The sequence below is a fragment of the Capra hircus genome, chromosome 4, assembly GCF_001704415.2.
Source record: "Capra hircus breed San Clemente chromosome 4, ASM170441v1, whole genome shotgun sequence".
NCBI lineage: Eukaryota > Metazoa > Chordata > Mammalia > Artiodactyla > Bovidae > Capra > Capra hircus.
This window is the reverse complement of record NC_030811.1, coordinates 92,975,755-93,002,746: the sequence shown is the minus strand read 5'-3', so window position 1 is coordinate 93,002,746 and position 26,992 is coordinate 92,975,755. Positions and strand designations below refer to the sequence as shown.

Sequence of the window (26,992 nt, the reverse complement as noted above, 5' to 3'; positions counted from 1 at the left end):
GGAATGGGATTCTTTTCTCCTTACTGTGTTTAGTGTCTAAACACCTGATCTGTGTCTCCCTTTAGTATTAGTAGTAGAAGTAGTAGTAATACTAATAGTATTATTTATTTAATTTTTAATCAGAAGATGATTGCTTTACAACATTGTGTTGGTCTCTGCCTTACATCAACATGAATCAAAATAGGTATACATATGTCTCTTCCCTCTTGAATCTCTCTCCAACCTCCCACCCCACCCCATCCCTCTCAGTTCAGTTCAGTCGCTCAGTCGTATCTGACTCTTTGCGAGCCCATGAATCGCAGCACACCAGCCCTCCCTGTCCATCACAGACTCCCGGAGCTCACTCAGACTCACGTCCATCGAGTCAGTGATGCCATCCAGCCATCTCATCCTCGGTTGTCCCCTTCTCCTCCTGCCCCCAATCCCTCCCAGCTCACGGTCTTTTCCAATGAGTCAACTCTTCGCATGAGGTGGCCAAAGTACTGGAGTTTCAGCTTTAGCATCATTCCCTCCAAATAAACCCCAGGGCTAATCTCCTTCAGAATAGACTGGTTGGATCTCCTTGCAGTCCAAGAGACTCTCAAGAGTCTTCTCCAACACCACAGTTCAAAAGCATCAATTCTTCAGCACTCACCTTTCTTCACAGTCCAACTCTCACATCCATACATGACCACAGGAAAAACCATAGCCTTGACTAGATGGACATTAGATGGCAAAATAATATCTCTGCTTTTGAATATGCTATCTAGGTTGGTCATAACTTTTCTTCCAAGGAGTAAGCATCTTTTAATTTCATGGCTGCAGTCACCATCTGCAGTAATTTTGGAGCCCCCCAAAATAAAGTCTGACACGGTTTCCATTGTTTTCCCATCTATTTCCCTCTAGGTTTTTATCCCATCCCTCTAGGTTGACCCAAAGCACCAAGTCTGAGCTGCTCCATGCATCATCACAGCAAATTCCCACATATGTGTTTCCAAGCTGCTCTCTCAGTTTGTCCCTCGTCCCTCCCCCAACTGTGTCCACAAGTCTGTTCCCTGTTTATAAGCTTGATGTACTTACTCTCTCTAGCATGAGCCTTGCTTGGGAAGCAGACATACAGGAATGGAAGAGGAGGACTGCTTCTTAAGGAGAGCATGACGGAGTCTCCAGTGGTCAGGAGAAGATGGAAAAGCATAGATACCATTATTATTGCTTCAGTTATTTGTTATCCAGCAAAGAAATTTGTGTACAAATCATCAGCGGGCCCTCTTCATCATTCTCCTGTGTTACATACACTCCTACTTCGGTCCTTTGCCTGTGTTTCTTTGATTTACTTCCTTCCTTTGTAGAACTACGTTCTCAAGTATGTTATTTAGAAAGAGGCTTTGGAATTATGCTTTTGAGACCTTACATGTCTTAAAGTATTTTTAAGTATTAATAACTTGAGGGCTTCCTTGGTGGCTCAGCGGTGAAGAAGTTACCTACCAAGGCGGGAGACATGAGTTTGATTCCTGGTCCAGGAAGATCCCACATACCATGGAGCAGCTAAGGCCCCGTGCGCCACAACTACTGAGCCCATGCTCTTGAGCCCAGGAGCTGGGAGCTGCAAGCACTGGGCCTACGTGCCAGAATTACTGAAGCCTGCTCATTCTAGAACCCATGCTCTGCAACAGGAAAAGCCACTGCAATGAGAGGCCCACACACTGCTCCTAGAGAGTAGCCCCCACTTGCTGCAACTAGAGAAATGACCATGTAGCATGAAGATCCAGCCTTGCCAAAAATAATTTTTTTTTTAAGTATCATACTTGAATCTCAGTGCATGATGGCTGGAAGTGAATTAAAGTTTAAAAATAATTTTCCCTCAGAATATTAGGACAGTCAGTGTTGCTGGTTAGGATTTTGATGTCACTCTCATCCTTCATCTCTTTTGAGGGTGACTTTTTTTTTTTTTTTAAGGAGCTCTAGGGATTTGAAATTTCCTGAGAATATGTATAAGTGTGTATTTGTTGTTATAGATAGAGCTTGGCACTGGTTGAACTTATCAAATCTGTAGACTTTAGTCATTTTTCAGCTCCTAAAATTATCTTCTACTATTAGTTGAAAAATTCCTCCTCAGCATTCTCACGGATCCTGTTATTCAAATACAAGGCTTCTATATTGATCATTCATGTCTATTTTTGCACTTATTATTATATATTTTATCTATTTGCTTCCTTTTATAGGGGACTATGTCAATTTTACTTCTTCAGATCCCTTACTAATTTATGCAACTAGTTTTTATCTTTCAGTTCTTTCCTTGTTCTTCAGTTGTTCTTTTTCATGACAGCATATCTGTGTTTTAAAGATAAAATGATTTCTTGAATCTCCTTGAGATTATTACTTCTGTTCCTGACCTATCTCTGTTTTGTCCAGGGTTGTTAATATTTACGTTTATTTTAAACTTTTTTTTCTTCATTCTGCTGAGTCTCCTTATGTTGGGGAATTCCTACTTTGCCATTGACATTTATGAAAATAGTAACTGGTGTCAGTTTTTCCCGTGCTTGTGTAAATCAGTCGGGTGTTCTGTGTCAGCCAGTATGGATTAGAGTGTATAGATGGCCAAATCACCCTTAGGATTCGCATTCTAGAAGATGGCTTGTGGTCTAAGTATCTTCCTGTGCTTGCTCAGTCAGCTGTGCCCGACACTTTGTGACCCCATGGACTGTAAGCCGCCAGGCTCCTCTGTCCAGGGGATTCTCCAGGCAAGAATACTGGAGTGGGTTGTTATTTCCTCTTCCAGGGGATCTTTCTGACCCAGGGATCAAATCTGTGTCTCCTGCACTGCAGGTGGATTCTTTACCCACTGAGTCACCTGTATCTTCCTAAATGACTGCATCTTGGGGGACTGTATCCACATAAAAAGGCTTGGCTTTCTCTAGACATCCTTTTCTTAAGAAAGAATCATGTGAATGTTTTGCCTGGGGTTAAATACTGGTTGTTGGCATAGAGGAAAGGTAATTAAGGTGTTGAGCTTTAGTCCTGGTCCTCTTAACCAGCTAACATTTTAAAACTTTATTATTTCCAGACCTGCCTCTTTTTCTTTCACCATCCCTGTTTCTTCAGTGGGGTTCCATTGAGTATATCTCATCTCTTCTATGGTAACCTTTTTTGTTTCATTCTTTTCATATGCACTTGGTCAGGTCCCCTTTTCTAGAGATTTATTTAAAATATCTATTTGTTGCCAACTCTCCTATCTTCAGTTTTTGTTACACATATATTACTTTTTAGGAGGTGGGTGATTCTGATACTTGGTAGTATTTTGTTTTAAAGTACTGCTGCACTTATGGAAAAGGTACAAGAATATCACAGAGCTCCTACATGCCCTACACCCAGCTTTCCATAATCTTAGAAACTTATAAAACCACAGTACAGTTTTCAAAATTTAGAAATGAATATCTGGGTACTACTCTTAGCTAAGCTGCAGTCTTTATATGGGACTGCACTTTCCCCTTTTCTGTTCAGGGTCCAGTCCAAAGCCTCATGTTGCACTCAGCTGTCATGTCTCCTTGCTCTCCTCCCATCTGTAGCGGGTTCTTAGACGTTCCTGACCATGACTTTTAAAGTGCACTGGTCATTGTACGTTGTCAAGTGTCTCTCAATTTGGGTTTGTCTGATATTTTCTAATGATTAGATTTGAGGTTGTATGTTTTTAGCAAGAATACTACAGAATTGATCCTCCTGTCTCAGAGAGTAGTGATGTTAATATGTCTTATCACAGGAGACTGGAGATACTAATCTTGATTACTTGATTGTAGTAATAGTTTATTCAAATAGTTATTTTCTATTTACCTCAATTCTTCTGTACTTACTAGTTGAAATTTTTCTGTAAGGCAGAGGTATTTTTTTTCTTTTCTGTGTTTCTCCTATATTTTTTAATTTCTGTGAGAACTCTTGGACTTGATTCTATGGATTATAATCCAATAATGTTATTATTTGTTTTGTTCATCAGATTGTCTCACCTTCGGCCATTGGGAGCTCTGTTACCTTGGCTTTTATGCCCTACTAACATGCCCATCTCTTTCTGAGCATTTTATTATTTTTTGTTACCTGATGTTCCAGAAATATCTTGTATTTTCGCTGCTGTCGTCCTGGATTCAGCCACTTCTCCAAGGATCCCTGAACCTTTTTTTTTTTTTTTTGAAGACTGATGCTAACTGTACTCTTTGCCACTGCACTGTCATTGCTTTTAGGAAATACATAATAACCCATGTATACACACATATTTAAAGGTTTTTCTGTATCTATCTACCTGATTTATATTTAAAACTATGAGTTCATTTGTATATTTTTATAATTTTCTTTCAGTGGGATATTGGGATAAGATGAGGGACTAACACATATGCATTGTTCCCTGTCTTTTACCAGAAAACCCAGTTATTCAGATAAAATTTTAAATGATTGCTTTTGAGTATTTAAGATTTGCTTAAGAAAAATCTGCTTAAAAGAGATCTGTGGTGCCTTAGTTTCATCAGTTTGAAAGAGAACTGAACACGAAAGAGTTTAATAGTAATAATAGAAAAATAAATAAGATTTAGTTCAAAATTTAGGACATCTTTAAGCCAAACAACATAGTAGGCACTCAGTAAGCATGGTGCCTTACAACTCTTATAATCATGCATCACTAACTTATTCAACAAACAACTACCACTCGAACGCAACTCTAAACATATATATTTTAAAATGGAAGGCATTTAAAGTGATGTTGTTGTTCAGTCTCTCAGTTGGGTCTGGCTCTTTGCAACCCCATGGACTGTAGCATGCCAGGCTTCCCTGTCCTTCACTGTGTCCCAGAGTTTGCACAAACTCATGTCCATTACGTTAGTGAGGCCCTCCAGCCATCTTATCCTCTGTTGTCCCCTTCTCCTCCTACCTTCAATCTTTCCCAGCATCTTTTCTAATGAGTTGGCCCTTTGCATCAGATGGTCAAAAGTATTGAAACTTCAGCTTCAGCATCAGTCTTTCCAACAAATATTCAGGGTTGATTTCATTTAAGATGGACTGGTTTAATCTCCTTGCTCTCCAAGGGACTTTAAGACTTCAAGAATCTTCTCCAGCACCACAGTTTGAAGGCATCAGTTTTTCAGCACTCAGCCTTTTTTATTGTCCAGCTCTCACATCCATACATGACTACTGGAAAAACCATAGCTTTGACTATATGAATCTTTTTAGGCAAAGTAATGTCTCTGCTTTTTAATATGCTGTCTAGACTTGTCCTTGCTTCTCTTCCAAGGAGCAAGTGTCTTTTAATTTCATGGCTGCAGTTATAGTCTACAGTGATTTTAGAGCCCAAGAAAATAAAGTCTCTCACTGTTTCCACTGTTTCCCTGTCTATTTGCCATGAAGTGATGGGACTGGATGCCATGATCTTCAAGTTTTGAATGTTGAGTTTTAAGCCAACTTTTTCACTCTCCTCTTTGACCTTTATCAAGAGGCTCTTTAATTCCTCTTCGCTTTCTGCCATAAAGGTGGTGTCATCTGCATATCTGAGTTTATTGATATTTTTCCCAGCAATCTTGTTTCCAGCTTGTGATTCAACCAGCCCAACATTTCGCATGATGTACTCTGCATGTAAGTTAAATAAGCAGGTTAACAATATACAACCTTGATGTTCTCCATTTTGAACCTCTTTTTTCCAAATTTTCTTTTTTTTTCATATTTTTGGAGCGAGTTCAAATATACAGGATTAATCCTGTGAAATAAACATTTTGAAAGCCTGTGTGAATTTGCAGGCCAAATTTTTACTCTTTTCTTCTAAGGTTAGAATAATTTTTTTTTTTTTGAGGCAGAATTGAACATTTATAAAAATGTTTTGTTGGATGGAACGGTTTGTATCTCATTCTCTTTTTCAGTTTATACCTTCATTTTGATGGGGGCATTCACTACCTTCTTTTGTATTTGTGGGAGATATTTTCTTTTTGTTTTGATATTTTGAATGTCTGAAATTATTATGTGCTCTTAGTTTTGCATCTTGGATGTACGCAGATTATAAGTTTTTAAATGTTTTCTGTAGATTTTTCCTTCATATGTTGATTTTCTAAATGGGTCCTTCAAGTTTCTTGCCATTTTTTCACATCTCTGTTTCGTGCTATACTGTCTGAGAGAATTTATCAAATTTATCTTCTAAACAGTCTATTACACATTTTGTTTGCTATTTCTTTTTTTTTTTTAAATAACACCTTCTCTTCATTATGTACCATCTTATGTCTTTGAGAGTAATCCAAATTTCTGTAATTATGCCCTCTTCCCTGCATTCTCTCTCATTTGCTGAGTCCCCTTTCTTTTATTCATCTGTTGGCATGTTACTTTTGTTGTCATTTATGCTAGAGACTTTCTTCACACAGTCCATCATATCTGAGAAAGGGGCCCTAAAAAGATAGTTGAGAACTCTGTGTGACTGAGAGGGGCTTTTGACTGGTGAGTCTACTGAGGGGAGATAGGGGGAAAAATATCTGACTGTTGGTCTGAGTGACTCATAGATGTCAGACTCTCTGGGTATTTTCTCTTTGGCCAGTTTGTTTCGATAGTCATCTTGCTTTTTGTGGCTCCCTCTTTATAGATTTGCACTTAACTTCAAGTTTTCCCCTCCATAGATCAACTCTAAGTTTCCCATATTATGTTGGTAGCCCTTGTCTCCTATCCTATCTTTTTCTTTCAAAAATATGTACGTATATATTTTATATCCAGATATTGAGAAGCCTTTATGAAGAAGGTAGTTAAGTGAGCTGTGCCTTGAAGGATGTTTATCCGCCAGTCAATCTTACAAGTATAAATTGATTGGGGAGAGAAAAGAGAAGTGGAAGCGAGAAGGAAAGGAGGTGGAAAAATCTAATGCATGGTTATTATAATGCATATGGTTGAGTGGACAACATTGCTTAATCATCTACCTCCATATTTTCCTAAGAGTAGTGTTTGTTAATTCTTCAAGAGATGGGAATACCAGACCACCTGACCTGCCTCTTGAGAAATCTGTATGCAGGTGAGGAAGAAACAGTTAAAGTTGGACCTGGAACAACAGACTGGTTTCAAATGGGAAAGGAGTGTATCGAGGCTGTATATTGTTACCCTGCTTATTTAACTTATATGCAGAGTACATCATGAAAATGCTGTGCTGGAAGAAGCAAAAGCTGAAATCGGTATTGCCAGGAGAAATGTCAATAAATAACCTCAGATATGCAGATAACACCACCCTTATAGCGGAAAGTGAAGAAGAACTAAAAAGCCTCTTGATGAAAGTGGAAGAGCATGATTTGGGAGAATGGCATTGAAACATGTTTAATATCATATAAAAAACGAATTGCCAGTCCAGGTTCGATGCAGGATACAGGATGCTTGGGGCTGGTGCACTGGGATGACCCAGAGGGGTGGTACGGGGAGGGAGGTGGGAGGGGGGTTCAGGATGGGGAACACGTGTACACTTGTGGCAGATTCATGTTGATGTATGGCAAAACCAATACAATATTGTAAAGTAATTAGCCTCCAATTAAAATAAATAAATTTAAATTTAAAAAATAAAACAAAAAAAAAAAGGAGAGAGCTACAGTTCTAAAAAATAATACCCCCCCCCCAATAGTCACAGAATTCTGTTTTCCTTGTTGAAATTTGGCTTTGGCAAAAGTACATAAAATAGAATTATAGTGAGAATATATATAAGAGGCAAGGGTCACAGGAGTGAAAGTCTTCCTTTGACTGAGATGCAATCATGTAATAGATAAAGTTGTTCAGAGGCATTTCACATGTATCTCAAATGTTGGATTCAATTGAATGTCCAGCCACCTCTGAATGCATCTTTATTAAAATCTGCAATTCCTGGCTCACAAAAAAAAAAAAAAAAAAAAAAAAAAAAAAGAATCCTTGCCAAACAGCTTGGGCTTTTAAAACACAGCACAGGTGACATTTCTTGTCAGAAAGATACCAACAAAGTAACCTGCCAGCATAGCCTAACTCTTCTTCTCTGGTTAAAGTATTTATCTCAAATTCTGGTCTCACAAATTGACTAGTTGTGAAATAATTACTGAGCATTCTGTGTACTTTATTTGAAAGTATTTTCTGTTTTTTTTTTTTTAGTTGAAATAAAACTGATGTACAATTTAAAAAAAAAGTGAGAGCAGAGTGAAAAAGTTGGCTTAAAACTCAGCATTTGGGAAACTAAGATCATGGCATCTGGTCCCATCACTTCATGGCAAATAAAGGGGGAAACAGTGAGAGACTTTATTTTGGGGGGCTCCAAAATCACTACAAATGGTGACTGCAGCCATGAAATTGAAAGATGCTTGGTCCTTGGAAGAAAAGTTATGACCAACCTAGACAGCATATTAAAAAGCAGAGACATTGCTTTGCCAACAAAGGTCCGTCTAGTCAAAGCTATGGTTTTTCCAGTAGTCGTGTATGGATGTGAGAGTTGGATGATAAAGAAAGCTGAGTGCCGAAGAATTGATGCTTTTGAACTGTGGTGTTGGAAAAGACTCTTGAGAGTCCCTTGGACTGCAAGGAGATCCAACCTGTCCATCCTAAAGGCGATCAGTCCTGGGTGTTCACTGGAAGGACTGATGTTGAAGCTGAAACTCCAATACTTTGGCCACCTGATGTGAAGAACTCACTCATTGGAAAAGACCCTGATGCTGGGAACGATTGAAGGTGGGAGGAGAAGGGGACAACAGAGGATGAGATGGTTGCATGGCATCACCAGTGCGATGGACATGAGTTATAGTAGGCTCCAAGAGTTGGTGATGGACAGAGAGGCCTGGCATGCTGCAGTCCATGAGTAGGTCACAACTGAGCAACTGAACTGAACTGAGTGTTTGTTATCTAAGGTAGTACATTGGATTAATCAAACTAAATAGATGGAGTACCTTGAGAAAACACTCTTGATTCTTTGAGACAGTTTATTGCAACATCTAATATTCCAACATCATATATCATATATGTTATTTCATGCATATGAAAAGTAGTTAATTCCTAACATGTGACACTTTTATGAAGATTATTGGTATTATTAGGAAGGAAAAGAACTGAATATCTCTCCTAATGTAGCTATATTAGAGATTCTTAATTTTATTGAAGAATAAAATAATAAACATATGCATGATAAACAAAGTTAGATATTCACTTAGTTACACTGATGGATAGTTCAGATATGAGGCTTTCCAAATGTCAGCAAGACTGCTGTGGAAGTCACTTGTACATTTATGATATTGAAGACTTGAACTTTTATACTTGTATAACAATTATAGAGTTATTAAAGACATTTAATTCCTTTTTATCTCTATGTAGGTATGTTTCAAATAAAATTTTTTTTAATTTTATAACTTGGACAACTTCTTGTCTACATGAAAAAGATTTACGTATAAAACTAATATGTCGTTATTATAAAAAGATCTGGAAATTCGCGCATTTGAAAAAGATGAGAAGAACATAATTGTGTCACTATTCAAGGATAGCTATTTTAATATTTGGTTTAGTTATTTCTCCCAAACATACAAAAGAGAACTTACTGCTTTTAATTCAGTGTAGGGTGAACTAGTCCCATTTCATTTCATTAAATAGTCTTTGAACGTTTGGATTTAAATGATGGCACACTCGTTGTGAAGCCTGCATTAAAGAACTATTGGGTTTTATAAAGCCCAGTAGCATCCACTAGTCACTGGCTCTCAAATCCAGCTCTGAGGAGGAAGGAGTGAGTGAGGCTGCGAAGGTAAGGAGGTGAGTGCTCAAGTGTCCAAGTGAGGCCAGCAGGGGTGGCAGTCAGGGATGAGGCAGCTGCATTCCTTGTGTCTCTGACCTTGGACTGGCTTAACATTATAATCTGGATCCTATTAAAGGAATTTTGTGTTTTTCCTTTGTGAGAGTCACCCCCTACCACGACAAATATTTAAAAATGTTTTTTAAAAAAAGTTGGAAAAGCAACTTTTTCCCCAAAGAAATTTATAGTTCAAATTTACACCAAGTTCTTACTAACTGGAGCAAGCCAGGTTTTCACTAAAGCTTTGCCTTTCCTCTGTAAAACATTAGTCACTCCCTTGGAAGAATCAGTTTTTTTATAGGCAGTGGGATAAAACAGCCACAGATGTTCATGTAATATGACGGGCTTTAGAATGTACCTGCAAGCATTTTTTTTTTTTTTTTGAGAAAAAGATGAAAGAAAAAAGACTGAATTGGGATGCAAAAATAACAGTGATTGATTCAGTATTAAGGAAATGATAAGTTTTTGATCCTCTCAAATAGTGTTTTCTTTTCCCCTTTTCTTTATTCTTGGGAAGTTCTTGAGATTGTGCCAAATCATTTTCACTGCACAATTTTTGAAGGTATTTGCCATTCCCATGTGTAACTGGTTGCCTTTTTACTGTGCAGAACTGTAGTGAAGCCTGTGGCCACAGAGTTTGATCCAGACCTGGTCCTGGTTTCGGCTGGATTTGACGCATTAGAAGGCCACGCCCCTCCTCTGGGGGGGTACAAAGTGACAGCAAAATGTAAGTAATATGCAGGATTTTTGTTTGTTTAACATGTGAAGAGTAAACTTAGGTGAGACACTCAAATGATTTTAAATGATGTTAATGGCTCTGCCAGATTCATCCCTCTGTAGAAACTGGCCTTTAAGAAAACAGTTAAATCATTCCCTTTGGTGGACTTGAAGGGACATTTCAGAACCTTTAGTTTTTCAGGAATCGTGCTTTGCTATTTAAAGGCAGAAGTGATAGGGTTTCTGTTTAAGATATGTTAAATGACATAAGAGGTCTAGAAAAGATATAAGGCTTTAGCAAGTAGACTGGCAATCACTGTGTTTACTTCATTGCACTTTGGGTAGAAATAGCCATTTCCCAGGGTTTCCTCTTCTAGCTTTGAATACAAAAGGGAGGCTCTGTACTAGCCTATGGGTAGCACTCAGGGTCTCTACTGGTCTTCTCCTGTTGCAAAGATTAACTTTTGGATGTGTCCCCTAGCAACTAGACACCACATGAACAAATGAATTTTGTGTCATATTGCATTTGAATAACATGACCTAGTGGAATCTGGCTAGAGATTCCACTCTTTTAGAAGGATTTCTGTGCTCTCCAAGTATGAAAACAGGGCATATGTATAGTCCACATATGCAAATATATTAAAAAAAAGATGAAGGAGTCATGTAAAATAAGTAAAATTACACCAAGAATACTACCCACTATTGTGTATTTTAGTGGGAGTTGAAAAGAAATCGAAAGCAACCCAAGCAGTTTTAAGTGAGAGAGATGAGTTTGGAACAAATGCATTTTATTAATTTGAAAAGAACCAAAGAAGCGGTATTATGCCAGCCTTTGTTTTAAGTTGGCATCTCATATGATGATGGAGTGTCTGCACTTTAATTCTTCCAGTAACATTGTTAGGTAGTAGCTATTTTTAACATCTGTTATTTACTCAGTGTTCTTGGTGCTTTGTTGTCTATTGAGAATATATTAGAAGAGGCAACTCTGCAAACACAAAGGAAGCATAATGCATAATTGTGGTAACACTGAATAAGGGAGGTGTTTGTTCACATCAGATATCTTTATTATCCTTGTTCTTTGTGAAGTTCCACTCCCAGGGAGTTTAGTCTTTTCACTGCAGATAAACCTCATTTGGGTCAAGACTGGTGACTAGTTTAGTCTAAATAAAGGGGGGAAATGCTTGTACCCTAGACTGAGATAAACCCAAACAATAGAAAACACACGGAGCAAAGACAGAAATATAGAAAAGGTATCCTTTGCTGTTAAATCCAAGAGTCTCCCTCAGAACAAGCAATGTCTGTTCTTGGGTCTTTCTTCCTGCCAACAGGAAAAGTTGTAACAAGCTCAAAGTAGCTGGAAGGAACTAATCTTTTTGTTTGCTTATTTGTTCATTTTTTGCCAAGTCAGATTCGAACTCAAGTCTCATGTTATCTTGGAAGTTTCTACCTCTTGTTAGCTTCAGTGCAGCGCACCAGGACCTTCATTTTATAACGCTTCTTTGTCACTTGGGGGGAAAGCTCTTTGTTGTTCTCTATCCCAGAAGATAATCTGTAATTTCTCCAGTCCCTTCACTCCCACCCCTCCTTATCTATTTCTTCTCTTCTTTATCTTTTCTATTCAACAGACCATTACTTCATTACTAGGTGACTTGTTTCCTAGGAAATACGGACAGACACTAATTTTTAATGTTTTAATAATTGACCTTTTGTTGAGTATTCACAGTTTAACAAGGAAAAGATAAACAGTTAGGGAAGGAAATCTCAGAACCCAAAGAGGCTATCTAGAACAACTTACATATTTCGTAGATGAGAAAACAAACTTATTTTAACATCTGAAATAATTGGGGCTAAAACCCAAGTACTTACCCTGAATTTGTAGTTAGATGAAATCATATAAGCTTTTACTGGACATTGTCAAAAAAGGAAAAATGTTTCATAAAATACATAGAGGATAGAGAACTTGGGTGAACACTACAGAGGACATTTTGGTGCTCAAGACCCTTAACTTCACAATCAGTCAGCAACTGACAATGACAATCCCATGCTACCTAAAGGAAAAATAGCAGAACATCATAAGCAACTCTCTGTATAGATTAGCTCATGCAGGCCTGAGTATGCCAACTATAGTTTCTAGAGAAGCTGCCATACTGACTGGGTACAAGTTAGAGTTACCAGACCACTGTATTGTTATTCCCCGAGTAGTTCACACGTAGTCATTTTTTCTTTCTAACCACCCAGGAGATGCATTTATGTTGTCAATTGGTTGTTATTTATACAACAATTAATATTGGCCCTTCACTCTCCTATACTGTAAGTCATTCTCTGTTTGAGGAGAGCCCCCAAATGAGGCTAGAAATGGGACTAAAACCTAAAGTATGAAAGTGGAATTTAAAGAAGCAAGTTTCCTTCCTGATGTTTTTCCCATTCCTGCAAAACTCACCCTCGCCCATAGTAGAATGTTTAAGGATCTTAAGAATGTAGTTTGGAGGATACTGTCTTGTCAGAGATGCTTAATTTTATTGTCTTAGCACATTGGATAAATCCTCTAAAACTTTTACTTGTTGACTCTCATATGAAGAGATAAGTCAAAATAGCAAGTACTTTTGTTTCTTCTAAAAATCTAATTAAAGTTGATTCTTGGCTAGTACTGTTCTTCTTCCTTCCTGTTTTCTCCTCTCGTCTCTTTATGTATTAAGTGTTCTTTGTTGTGAGACTACAATACAGATATTCAGATTTGTTTGTGCTAAAGTCTTAAATGAATTATCTGAATTAGTTATTTGAAATCTGTGCTATTCTTTCAGTTAACCACCAGGTTTAAGGTCCAAGCTGAATGGAATAATTTTTGTATCCTGCCCTAAAGGTTACATCAAATTTTACCTTACAGTTATCAGTTTATCTTTATAAATACTCTCATCTGGATCATTTTGTCTTCAGTTTACAGTTTAAGAAGGTTAGTATGCCAACTGAATGCCATGTTAAACTGAATAAAATAACTCGTTCACCATATTGCAGCACCCCCTGGCTGTTTAACAGTTTGTGTGTGCATGCTAAGTGGTTTCAATCTTGTCTGACTGTTTGGAACCACATGGACTGTAGCCCACCAGGCTCCTCTGTCCAGGGGATTCTCCAGGCAAGAATACTGGAGTGGGTTGCCATGCTCTTCTCCAAGGGAATCTTCCCAACCCAGGGATCAAATCCACATCTGTTTATGTCGCCTGCATTTGCAGATGAGTTATTTACCACTTGTGCCACCTGGGAAACCCAGCTTAACAGTGTTGTCACCATTAAAAAAAAATGGTTCTTTAGTTCAAACTCACTTTACAACAAAACAGATGTTTCTTTCTTTTCAATGCGTCTGTGTATTATCTGTTTTCTGTGGCTTCAGGTAGTCAACTGATAGGAACAATTTGCTTTTATCATGTAGTAAGAACTTTCCCTTTGGAATGATGCAAAAAACATTGTGAGTTGATAGCCATATATGATTTTTTTTTAAAAAAGCTTCTTTGATAAACATTGAATAGTTTTATAGTCCTTGACATAGAAACCACTCCCTTAGAAAATATACATGTGTTATTTTGGACAACTAAAGAATAGGTAATAGTAACATATCTTAAAGTTTTGAATTACTGTCTTCTCCTTGATAGACAGTTTCACCTTTCTAGTGATCCTCTTACTCCTTTTTTAATTTTTTCCTGTATGAGGGTCTTTCATGGTGGTACACTGTTGTGGGTCAGATGCCTGTCTAAATGGATTGGTAATAAATGTATAATAAGGTCTTCATTCCCTGCTGTTTTCTTCTTTTCTCTGTCTTGATAGAATTATCTATAAACTGGAGGAGCTGTTTCAGAAATTATGTTACCAATTCATTGACCGTTTATTGCCAGTCAGTCCATTGCTTAATATTCTTTCCCTGTGAATACAAAGAATTGGTTCTTATTCAATATTTCCTTTAATATAATTATTATCAAAAATGATGCAATATTAAATGGAAAAATAATGGTTTTCTTACTATTGCACCTTGGGCAGGCTCACTTGCATATTAATACCTACTGGAATCTAAATAGTAAGAAAACTCATTTCATCTCTCCTCAGAAAAATAGGACAGTGGGAGAATGAATCCTTTAAATAATAAACCTGAAATAAGTGTGAAAAACTATGGGAGAGTGCAAGAGAGTTTGTTGAGGGGTCAGAGGACCTATGTTTAAATCTCAGCTTTGTTCCTCACTAATTTGTAAGAAAGTTAATTTCTTAATCAGCAAAAAAGGTGGAAGAATAGGGAGATGAGTAATAATTATGCCTACAATATAAAGAATAAATGATTAAAGCTTATGAGGTAATGGTTTTGAATTTTATTGCTCATATCATTTCAACAATTCTAAACATTCAACAGAAGTCTTGGATTTTAGATGATGTATTTGAACACAAAATACATAACACAAAAACAAGAAGAATTTTTTATACTCTTATTTGAACAAAATGGTCAGAATGGTCGGAGGTCCTCGGAAGCTATGCAGGATTCTAGATGAATAAAAAGTGTATGTCCCTTCAGTGAAAAGTCAAGTTAGGAAGAGAAATGCCTCCATCACACATTTCCATGTCCGTATGCATTCTCACATGGGAATAAGTTGGAAGCAATTCAGATGAATTACAGTGTTTTGTTTTTTTAAAAATGAGGCATCATTATTTTGTGATGAAGATTCCTCAGGTCCTGCCTTCCTAGAAATTGTGTAGTTTGTCTTGGTATGTTGAGGTATGCTTGGATTTTGACATTATTGGTATGCTGATATGGAATAAATAATCCAGTGGAGCCTTTTTAGCAAGTAAACTATCTGAAACACAATTAAAAATTAGAAAATAAACAGAAGAACTTCTGAAAATCAAAAATAAATGCAGAAGTTCCACTTATAAATGCTTTCTTAACCTGCTTTCTTACCCTTAGTGAAATTCTGTTCAATTCTTTGCATATATAACCAGAATCTCATCCTCTGCCAAACTCTTCTTTTGCTTCAGTCTTTTCCAGCATCAGGGTCTAGGATAAGATGATTAGATAGCATCACTGAATCAATGAACATGAGTTTGAGCAAACTCTGGGAGATCGTGAAGGATAAGGAAGCCTGGCATGGTGCAGTCATGGGGTCACAAAGAGTCGGACACGACTTAGCGACAGAACAAAAACATATTAATTAGTATACTTGATTCATTTTCCAACTGCAGCATATTTAAGCAATAGTTTGGAAGTGGAGGTAGATAAATGGGTGATGGGCATGTTTCTGTCTCAGAGGATAGTATTTCTTAAATTTGAGTCTGCAACCCTCCCAGGAATCCATGGATAGAATTCATGGTGCTCATGAACTTGGATGGAAAGAAAATTATATGATTTTTAGTAATCTTGCCCCTTATTATCAATGGCTATATAAATTTAGGAATGTATTTTCTCCCACTGTAAATGTAGGCACAAACCATAGCTATATCATTAAAATGGGTGCCCTTGTCACCAACAGAAATGATAGCTATTTTCATATCACTTTACTGTCGTGTAGATCTACCTAAAGATCCATTACTCTCATCATTATGGAAGGGATGATATGGAAGTAGATGTATTGTACCATGGCTATCCTCCGTATTTTGGTGGCTCTTTTCTATAGTACTTTATTTTGTTATCTTTGTACTTACTGTGTACATGTTAAAACATTCTGAGAAGGGGTTAAAAGGATTCACTTCAAATACACTTTCCTTCCCTCTCCCTCTGAAGCAAAGAGAATAGTTTGTCTCTTTCTATTTGCTGATTTGCTTCTCACATTATACCTGACATAATTATTTTGTTATATATTACTGAACTTTGAAGCAAACAATAAAAAAATGAATGTTCAGTTTTTCCAAAGATTTCTTATCTGTAAAAGAAACCTCAGCTATGTCTTGCAGTGCAAGCTAATCTTCATGTCTTGTAACTGGAAGTTACACCAACAATGTGGACAATTAATAAACTTCACATCAAGTATTCATACATTGCTGTGTCATCATTTTACAATAAACTAGTGTAATCTGAGAAATCAGAAATTTTGGTTAAAATCATGCAATCATTCTTTTTTTTTTTAATTTAGGGTGACTTAAAAGATGAACAATACAGAGAAGTATATAACAAACTTTATTACTTCCACTATTTAGAATTGTCAGCAACTAAATATTTTTAGTATATTTGCTCCAAGTCTTTTGTTTATAAAAGAAATAAAAATTACAGATGAGTGCAGATTCCCCTTTAATCACTGAGTCACTGTCTCTGACACTTATTTCCATTCCCTTCTTAACCACTGTCCTAATTTGTGTACTTCCCAGTATATACACGCATGCAAACACACACACTATACAGTATTATTTCAGTGAGTATGATTTTTAATGTACTGTATATAGCAAAAGGTAAGTATTAACGTATTCTGTATGTATAGTTTAAGGACATAGCTTTCTTCCACTTTTAATATCTTTGTTTTGAGACATGTTCATGAATATTCATATATCCTTCTAATTTTTCCATCCTGGGCCATTATGGACATATCCCATAGTGTACATTCTCTGTCCTCTTATCAGTAGACCTTTACGTTGTTTCCAGGTTTTCACTGTTGTGAACAGTGTTGAAGTGAACATCTTTCCACAAGGCTCTTGCTGCCTAGATGCCCTCTTACCAGACTTTTTTAGGTAGTCTTGTCTCTTTTTCATTATGATGCACTGAAAAACATGGAGCTGAAGATGGAAAGGATGCCTTCTACTTTCCATGACTATTCCTCAAACCGCAGTCCACATTCTGGTTTCTCACACAAACACATTCACCCACACAACTCACCTTTCGTTTTCTCTGTGCTGTTTTATTCTCTGTATATAAACACCATTAGAGGATATTGTTTGGTACTAAAATTCATCAAGTATAATCCAAACTGCAAGGAAAAAAAAGGCTAGAATGATGTGATAGATAAAAAATATTATTTTAAGGTGTTTTCAAAGCAGTGCTTTGGGAATTAAATGTATATCAAAAAGATGATTTTTCTCCTCAAACTCCCATCACACTAGCTATGCTGTGGGTGACTGTGCAGGGCACCGTGCCTCTGAGGCTGAAAGCACAGGCTGGTCATCCAGTAGACAAGTCATAGTTTTGGAATGGGCAATTAGAAAGACCACAGGAATGTCATTTCAACTTCTTGAAGATTGTTTCCTTAACTGGAAAGGAAACATTAATTTCAGTCTGGCAGTGTTGTTGTTATTGATGATAGAATAATGTATCTACTGGAAATCATTGGGTGTTTACTCTGTGCTAGGTACTATTTTCAATACTTCCCTGCATTTTCTCTTTTCATTTTTATGATTAAGTGAGATAATATATATGAGGCACTTTTTTGTGCCCTGAAATCACTAAAGAGGATCACAGCCATGTAAACTTCCAAGTTAAAAAAAAAAAAAGGTGACAGAAAAATTAAGTGACTTGTTCAAAGTCACGGAGCTGAGGAGTAACAAAACCACAGCTTGATCTCATGTATTTTAACTTCCAACTCAACATATTTTCCACTTGGCTCAATGGGTTATTTAAAATATCCCAGATAAATAAGTAGAGTTTTTAATTAGTGTAGAACCTTATTCTAAATTGTGAAAATACTGAAAAAATAAAAGAAACTTTACCCAGAAAAACATTCCTTATTTAAATAAAATTGTCCAAGTCAAAAAAGTAAGCAGAGGTCTTCTAACATGTGAGAGCTTACCATTTTGCAGACCCATGTGTACTATTTTTTCAGGGAACTTTCCACGCAAGTCAGGAACTTATTTTTGTCTTCAGCTCAGAATTTCTGCATACCAGTACATCTCTTTGTTGTGTTCTTAAGCAAGTACATTGCCCCCTGCAAAGACAGAGGGAAGTGGATTTACAGAACATTTATATTCAGAAATGTCTTCTGCAATAGTTTCCTTATATGTATCTAACAATCAGTGTGAAGAAGCAACATCACTAATTAAGAAGGGGAAATGTCAGCATTAAAAAATTATAAAACTTAGATTTGGGAACGATTTCATTTCTAAATGACAAGCAAAAGATTTTTCAGTGAAGGCTCCATGTTTTACTGCTTCCCTGACTTCATTTTCTCACTCAATTGCCTATTTCCTTACACTGCATGACAACTCAGATACCAGATTGTAGAAGAATATTTTCCATCTGCATTGCTTAGTTACTGATGTCATGAAACAGTCCTTAGGCTAGGATGACTACTGCTTAACTTTGAAGAACAAAATTACTATAACTGTACCATAACTGGGGCTGGATCAACCTTGCCTTTGAAAATAAAATGCATACATCCTGAAGACAGATGTCAGCTGCAACTGTACAATAAAATGCATACTATATTTCACTGATACCTTTTCATACTTTAACATATCTCAATTGGAAGGCCTCTTACATTTGTTGGTATTTCATTGTTGTATTGGCAGTGTTTTTTTTCTAATTTAATAGTGGTTATAAAAACATACTCATAATTATTTGATGTAATTGATGACATTTTAGATTAGATGAAATGCTAATATATAGTGTTTTACTTTTTGAGATTTTTGTTTTAAAAACCTCAGCCAAAGGCCACATTAAAATTATAGCTTAGATTTCCATTTTGCATTTCCTTTACAAATTTCCAATGATAGGATAGACTCTTGGGAAAGTAAAAAATAAAATAATAATATAAAACAAATAACCAAATGTATTATCAAGGAGAAATTTTAGGCAGTGAATTTTCTTCATGTGTTTACTTTTAATTGAAACAAAAAATTACACTTCCTTGGGCTGAAATCAATTTGACTATAGGCTCTGATCCTTTCTTGTGATGATCACTCAAAGTAAAATTGGTTTCCAATTCATTTTACAAATCAAATCAATGCAAAGAAGAGTTAGGTAGTCAAAACAATTTATTAAGTAATGCCACAGTTCAGAGCCCAGTAGTATTAAGTGTATGGCAGCTATATGACTGATAATCATCCACTGGAATGTGTGAGGCTGATGAAATTATCAAGGCAGTTATGGGGCATGAATGTGTACTTTCCTCCTGCAGGAAGTTCTCCTCACACCACTCTCATGGGCTGGAGAATCATTATCATCCAGTACCATGGGTTATGAACTAGCAGGCACCAACATACCTGGGGGACTTACGTGTGCTTGGCCCCACTCCTAGAATTTTGGATTCATTAGGTCTGGTGTAGGGCCCACAGTTTGCATTTCCTAGAGGATCTGATGTGCTGATACTCCTGGTCCCTAGGGATCACACTTGAGAGCCACTGGGCTAGTTATACAAAGACAAGACTTGGAATTTGTTGATCTGTAGTTTGGGTCTAATTGGCAACCAGATCACTTTCTTATGATTTAATATTCTTGTCTTTCAAACAGAAATAGTACAGTTACATTTGTTTTGGCTAAACATGATACTGTGAATCAAATGAGGTAATGAATTTGAAAAGGTGCTTTACAATATATAATACTCTAAATATGCCAAGTTATCAGTAATATCATGCCCATTAAATGTGAGGATACTATTGTTTTCATACAAGTAAGCATATATCGTCACTTACCTTTTCTTCTCCCTGACTCTTTTTCAACAGAACTTCCAAGCTTTCCCTGGGTGGTACTAGGGTGTATGGCCTCAGATAAGTCACCAGAAATTGTGGTAACTGTTTTAACACAAGATCTTATGGTTGTGTTATGGTTAATTAGCCTCCTCTGCCCAGTATTTCCTTCAAGTAGTTTCAGACCCAGAGTTATTTCTGTGGCTAAGTTTGCTAAGTTTCTTCAGTCATGTCCGACTCTGTGCAACCCCATAGACGGCAGCCCACCAGGCTCCACCGTCCCTGGGATTCTCCAAGCAAGAACACTGGAGTGGGTTGCCATTTCCTTCTCCAATGCATGAAAGTAAAAAGTGAAAGTGAAGTCACTGAGTCACGTCCAACTCTCAGGGACCCCATGGACTGCAGCCTACCAGGCTCCTCCATCCATAGGATTTTCCAGGCAAGAGTACTGGAGTGGGGTGCCATCGCCTTCTCTGAGTTCTGAGTCCTGAAGAAAAGTTATGTTACACTCATTATAACTGTAAGTATTTTTCTTGTGTGCTTCCTGGTCTGGTACCAGTTCTGAGGGATGTATAACAGCACTCTCTTGTTTATGAGAATTGCCTTTACAAACACTATGAGTTCTCTGAGGTGGCAAACCTGAGGTGCTACTGTTGATATTCACCACAACCTGACTACATTCAGAAACTGTCCCTTCAGATTCAAGTATCTGCAACTGATCGTAAAAGCTTGATCCATGCCTTTCAACAGGCTTATTTCCTGTGTCACTTCTACTATCATGATCTCTTCCATCGGTGAGATTTTTGTTATGGGATATAGAGGTTTCTCTGTCATTTCTTTCATCATATGTCCACAGAGACTCCAAATCATGCATATTTTTCTGTATCTTTCTGAGGAAATAATCTTCGATTTCATGGCTTTCGGCTCTTCCAAACACCACTCTTTGAAAAATTTCTTTTTTACCACTGTCTCCTTTTGCCCGTAATTTCTTGATCATACGTATTTGAGACACATCAAGTCTCGGCTTCAGGAATTGCTGTAAACTCTCGTCCTTCAAGTGGAGACACCAGAGACTCCCAAGCGTTAGGTTCCCTTATTTCTTCACCTAAATAACCCACTTGTTACTCAGTAGAGTACTCTGGTAGAAAGAGTAGTATAGAAATAAGCCTTCTCTTGATCTCAGAATTTTATGAACTTTCAATCAAACAACATGAAATGTAACGAGATAGAGGTGTAAAATTTCATTCAAGTGTTTTTAAAACCTCCCTACTTGTTTTAAAGAAGTTTCTTCATCCCTTCCCCAACCTATCTCTGAATCTTAGTACCAGCTTGTTCCATAAGAAATTGTGTGGATACAACTAGAAATCACTGAAGATGGTGATTGCAGCCATGAAATTAAAAGACGCTTACTCCTTGGAAGGAAAGTTATGACCAGCCTCACATATTAATAAGCAGAGACATTACTTTGTCAACAAAGGTCTGTCTAGTCAAGGCTATGGTTTTTCCAGTAGTCATGTATGGATGTGAGAGTTGGACTGTGGGGAAGGCTGAGCACCAAAGAATTGATGCTTTTGAACTGTGGTGTTGGAGAAGACTCTTGCGAGTCCCTTGGACTGCCAGGAGATCCAACCAGTCCATTCTAAAGGAGATCAGCCCTGGGATTTCTTTGGAAGGAATGATGCTGAAGCTGAAACTCCAGTACTTTGCCTACCTCATGCAAAGAGTTGACTCATTGGAAAAAAACCCTGATGTTGGGAGGGATTGGGGGCAGGAGGAGAAGGGGACGACAGAGGATGAGATGGCTGGATGGCATCACCAACTCGATGGACGTGAGTTTGAGTGAACTCCGGGAGATGGTGATGGACAGGGAGGCTGGCATGGGGTCGCAAAGAGTCAGACATGACTGAGCAACTGAACTAGATTGTAAGCTCTTATTTACCTCTTCCTATCATTTCTTCAGATTTTTAATGTGTAGAATTTTCAATCCAAGTGAATCACTTGTATAAAATAATTAGATGCTGTTTTCATGTTGGAAGTGAAAGAGAAATGCCCTGGGTTGTGAACATTGGTTTGTAAATCTCTGTTTCAACTCCTGTGTGTTTCTTTAATGCTCAATCTCTATTCAGAAATGATAGGTGGAGTCAGCTATAAATGTATAATAAGGTCTTCATTCCGTGCTGTTTTCTTCTTTTCTCTGTCTTGATAGAATTATCTATAAACTGGAGGAGCTGTTTCAGAAATTATGTTACCATATCATTGGCCATTTATTGCCAGTCACTCCATTGCCTAATATTCTTTCCCTGTGAATACAACTTGCACTTTTTATCGTTTGACCTCTTTCCACTCTCTTTGTCACCCTTATCCTCCTTGGTCCTCCCCTTTGTTCATGATGCTCCAGTCTTGCAGATCTTTCTGTCTGTCTCTAACTGGCCAGACTTAGATCAGGTCCCTGTGTAGGCTATTCCTTCCGTCTGGAGCCCTCCCTCCTTTCGTATTCTTGGCTGTTTTCTCAATTCAGATATTACTCTGTCAGAGAGTTCTTCCCTGACCACTGTATTCACTCCTGCCAGCCCCTTTCATCCTCTATCACTTGCCCCAATCAATTTGCTAAAACTGTGCAATTTGAAGCTGTTTTGTGTTGGTAACTGCTGTGTGTCCCCAGGCCTACAACATCACCTTACTCATTGTCCAAACTCAAGAAATATTTATTGACTTACATTTATTAGATGATTTTCTGTTAAAAAAATTAAAAGACCTAATTAAAAAATAAATTTAAATTCTGCAAAGTCAATCTATAATTTTTTTGAAAAGTTTGGTGCATGAGTGTATATTCAATATATTTTTATAAGCATACATGTTGTACAATGTTTGTTACTATTTTTTTTTAAAAAAGGAAGAAAATAAACAATAACCAGCCTATGAGGCAGTATTAGATAGTGGTTCAAAAAGCGGTATTAGATAGTGGCTCAAAAAATCAGGCTCTGAAGTGTGACATTCTAGGATAAATACTTGGTTCTGCCACTTTTCTAATTGTGTGACTTTGGACAACTTGTTTTACCTTTAGTGACATTCAGTTTTCTCATCTGTAAATGGCATTGTTTCATAGGTTTGTGGAGATTAAATGAGATAGCCAAGTTTCAATCTAAAAATTAACATTCAGTAGGCCCTCAACAAATCTTAGCCAATATTATACAGTCTTAAAATTTTCATGTGCCTCGAAAGTGCTTGGAATATAAGTTTATTGTACATGTAGCACATCACTCTTGTTGGAGTTGAACAGTTCTGGATGTGTGTCTTGACAACAAAATATCACTCTCTGGCTTTTTAATATAATACTTCAGACTAATTAATTTACAGATGAAAACAGCAACAGTTAGCAATCGCTAACAAAATACGTGAGTCCATAGATTTGGGGGATCCCATGTGTTGGTGGAACAAATCTCCCAGACATCTATCAGCCCATAATAAAGAGTCAGTCTAGCTAGCCACTCTCATATAGGTAGTACAAGCTAGTGATATCTGGGATGAACAGCAGACTTCATTCAGTGAGAATTTTCATAAATATCTAAAAGATATTTTATGTGCAAAAATAAAAAGGACATCATGTTGCTTAAGCAAAAAACAAAGGCTAAAACTGGGGAACATTTCTAGTGATGATTGGAATTATATCACATCCATTGAGACTAATTACCTTTGAAGCAGATTTTCTTTATAAAGTAAGGAAAATTTGCTACAGTGTAACACAAGAGAAAATACATATTTTTGAACAATACTATTGAAATTTATCTTTGATTGTACTATGATACGAATTTTAGAACAAGACAGAAAATAGATAAAAAGGATAGATGGAACTAGTGATGAGAAGACAAAGGTAAGCCTAGAGAGACCAGACTTTATTTAGTAGTGCACTCAGGATTTAATTTATTCGGCCAACCGTTACTTAACTCTAACAGTGTAGGATAATTCAGCCAGTCTGTCTGATCTGGATTTCATAGTATGCATTTGAGCACTTAGATAAAACCCAGTCATCTGACTTAGAGTTACTGATCTCAAATTCTAAACGTGTTGCCAGCTTGGTTCATTTATTTGCAGTTTTCTGTATCTAAACCGTCTCCTCAGATGTTTTTATTTCTTTCAAAGACTTCTCCTGACAGCACTGTCCTTATGCACAGTATTTCCTTCCTGTTTTAGGGTAATCATCTAAATAAGGTGCACATAAGAGTTCCTAAAACCACTTTATTGACCAGCAGAAGGAAACATGTATTAAATGTAGCTAATTTCAGTGACTGACAGGCTCCTGAAGTACCTAAAGAACACAGAGGAGGGTCAGGCTACTTGGGATGGTTCCAGGAAAGTCATCTTGTTTAAGAGCTCATTTTATTAAGGATTGTGAGGGTTATTGGAACTTTTCCTGTTGTTTTACTCCATAGTTTCGGGGGACTGTTTGGCACTAGGGTGCAAAATAGCATCTCAGCAGAGGAACAGATACCCCTGCTGGCTCTTTAGGAGTAAATCCTCAAGTACCTGACTTAATGACTGCTAAGCGCCCTGCCACAGGAATCGCCCAAGGTTGTTCTCAAGTCCCTTTTCTCATTCTTTCCAGCATGCTTGCTGCTGTAGTTCTTTGTATGACTGCCTCCAGAGATGGTGTTCAAGTATTTGGCGAGAGCAAAGTCCATTACGGTCACTCAGTTCCAATGAAATAGATCACCCAAAGGTTTAGAAGTTTTATTATCTCCACTTTGCCTCATCTGTCTGTCAGGTGGCAGCCCAGAGCCACTTTCCACACAGCACAGAGATACTGGTGTTATAGCAGCCTGGCAGCTCTCTCTGTGAATGCATCTTTTCCCTCTCGAGGTAAGAGGTAGAGAACATCCCGCTATTGTGGTTTGATTTTGAGACTCCCAAGTCAGAGAAGAAAAATCTTGAGCAGAATGTTAAGTAACTTGCAACCAAAGCCACCGTTTCCACCTCCAGTTTTCCTAGGTGTGATTACTCCTTTCACTTCCAAGTAACAGTCAAGAAAAAGAAGTAAAGAATTCAGGGGACACAGAGTATATTAGAGTGGTGTATGGGAAAGAACACTAACCAGGAAGTTAGGAGACCTGTCATAAACAGACACTAAATACCTATTTAAAGAATCAATGTCTCCAGTCTTCACCTTTAAGATGAAGTATTTGAACCAGCTAATAGAATGATTTAAATTTCTCTATCAGTAACAAAAGCTACAAGGATTTACTAAGCACTTTCAATCTATAATAAGTGTATTGCATTTACTTTTTTAATGTTTATAACAACACTGTAAGATAAGCAATATTGCTATGAGGTCATTTTTATAAATGAGGACACTACAGCACATACAAAAAAGATGAAATGCCAAATTTGTAAAGCAGCTACAGCCGGGATTCACAGGTCTGTGGCCTCAGAGCTGGTCAAATCTGTTTTTCTGTCTATGTTTTCAAGGTCAGCTTCTGATAAAACAAAGAAAGGCAGGGCCAGGACATGTTTAGGACTTGCATAACCATATGGACTCAAGTTTATTAAGTTCACCCTTTTGGCCACATTTCTCTCTTCTCTTCCTCTCTCTCCTTTTTCTTTCTTTTCTGGAAAATCATTTTGAGTATTGAAAACATAAAATTCCCCAACATTGAAGGAACAGAAACAGGTAAACCTGGGTCCCTGTGTATCTATTCTTTCATAATGCTTTATTAAAAGATAAGTAGAGGAGCAACACAAAATAGGGAAAAGATACTGATTGCAAAGAAACAAATTCACAGGGCTAGGGAAAGTGTATTTGATTTTCTCCCAGACATATAATAATGTTAAAATTTTTCCCATGTAAGATTGATGAAGCTTCTTTCTTGGTAGAGAGATGAAATTTACATTCTAAGGATAAATACTATTGAGTTTAAGGAGATTAAATTTATGTCTGATCTTTCTTTTTTTTTTCTCCTAACCTGTTACCTGATGCTTCTCAGATACAGCCTTTCTCAACTTATTGAGAGTTGAGACTCTCTCTCATCTGAGTATTGAGAACCTACACAGGATTTCAATTAGGTGAAAATGTTGAGAGATAAGAAGTAACTCTAAGTTCCTTTGTCATGAAAGCAGTGACAGTAGGAAGAGATAGGCATATATAGGGCTCTCGCACGGTGTCCTTCCCTTCTTTTTACATTGGTAGTGATAGTGGTGTCACAAGAGAGAGAGAAAGCTACAGACTCTAAACAACAGGTGTTCATCTGCAAAACCAAGTCACTCGGCATGACCACCCATTGTTATACAGTTTATGCTTTGTACAGAAGGTTACAGTGGGAGCTAAACTGTATAACCTGTGTCCCCTTCATCAAATAAAATGACCAGGGTCATTGTTTAACCAGGAAAATGAAACCAGAAGGAAAAAAAAATTGCTTAATTCATTCAACAGATGCATATTGGACATTGACTATGTCCTGGGATTGTATTGGTCTGAAGGAATCAGAACTCCTGTGCTCATACAGGTTATATATCCAAGCTGTGCTGTCTAAGAGAGTCCCCACTGGATGCATGTGATAATTTAACCAAACTGCATTTTAGTGTTCAGTAGTCACACATAGCTGGCAGCTGCCACACTGGACAGCATTAATATAGAACATTTGTATCATCATGGAAAGTTCTTTTGGAGAGCATTTACTAAAGACTAAGCAAAATAAATATGTAAAGGTATAATACATTAGGAGTTGATACGCTATTAATAGAATTTAAGTAGGGGAAGGATCAGATTATTCTGGGAGATTGGAGTTTTAAAGAGGATGATCAGAGATGGCCTCATTCATAAATGACATTTGCATGAAAACCCAAAGGAAATGGGGGAGCAAGCTATGAGAGCATTCTAGGCCTAAGGCCAGACAGGGCAAAGGCTCTGAGGCAGAGGTTCGTTGGAGTTCTCACAGAACAAGGAAGCAG

The 26,992-nt window shown here is 37.3% G+C and overlaps 1 protein-coding gene across 3 annotated transcripts in view; it reads left to right on the top strand.

The window, feature by feature from the left end:
• Positions 1-26,992, top strand: part of HDAC9 (histone deacetylase 9) — a 1,067,937-nt gene that overhangs the window by 918,162 nt on the left and 122,783 nt on the right. For all 3 annotated transcript variants that reach the window (XM_018047346.1, XM_005679004.3, XM_013963174.2), the window contains one exon: positions 10,366-10,484. In XM_018047346.1, the coding sequence (XP_017902835.1) occupies positions 10,366-10,484 (119 nt within the window). The remainder of the gene's footprint in view (positions 1-10,365; positions 10,485-26,992) is intronic.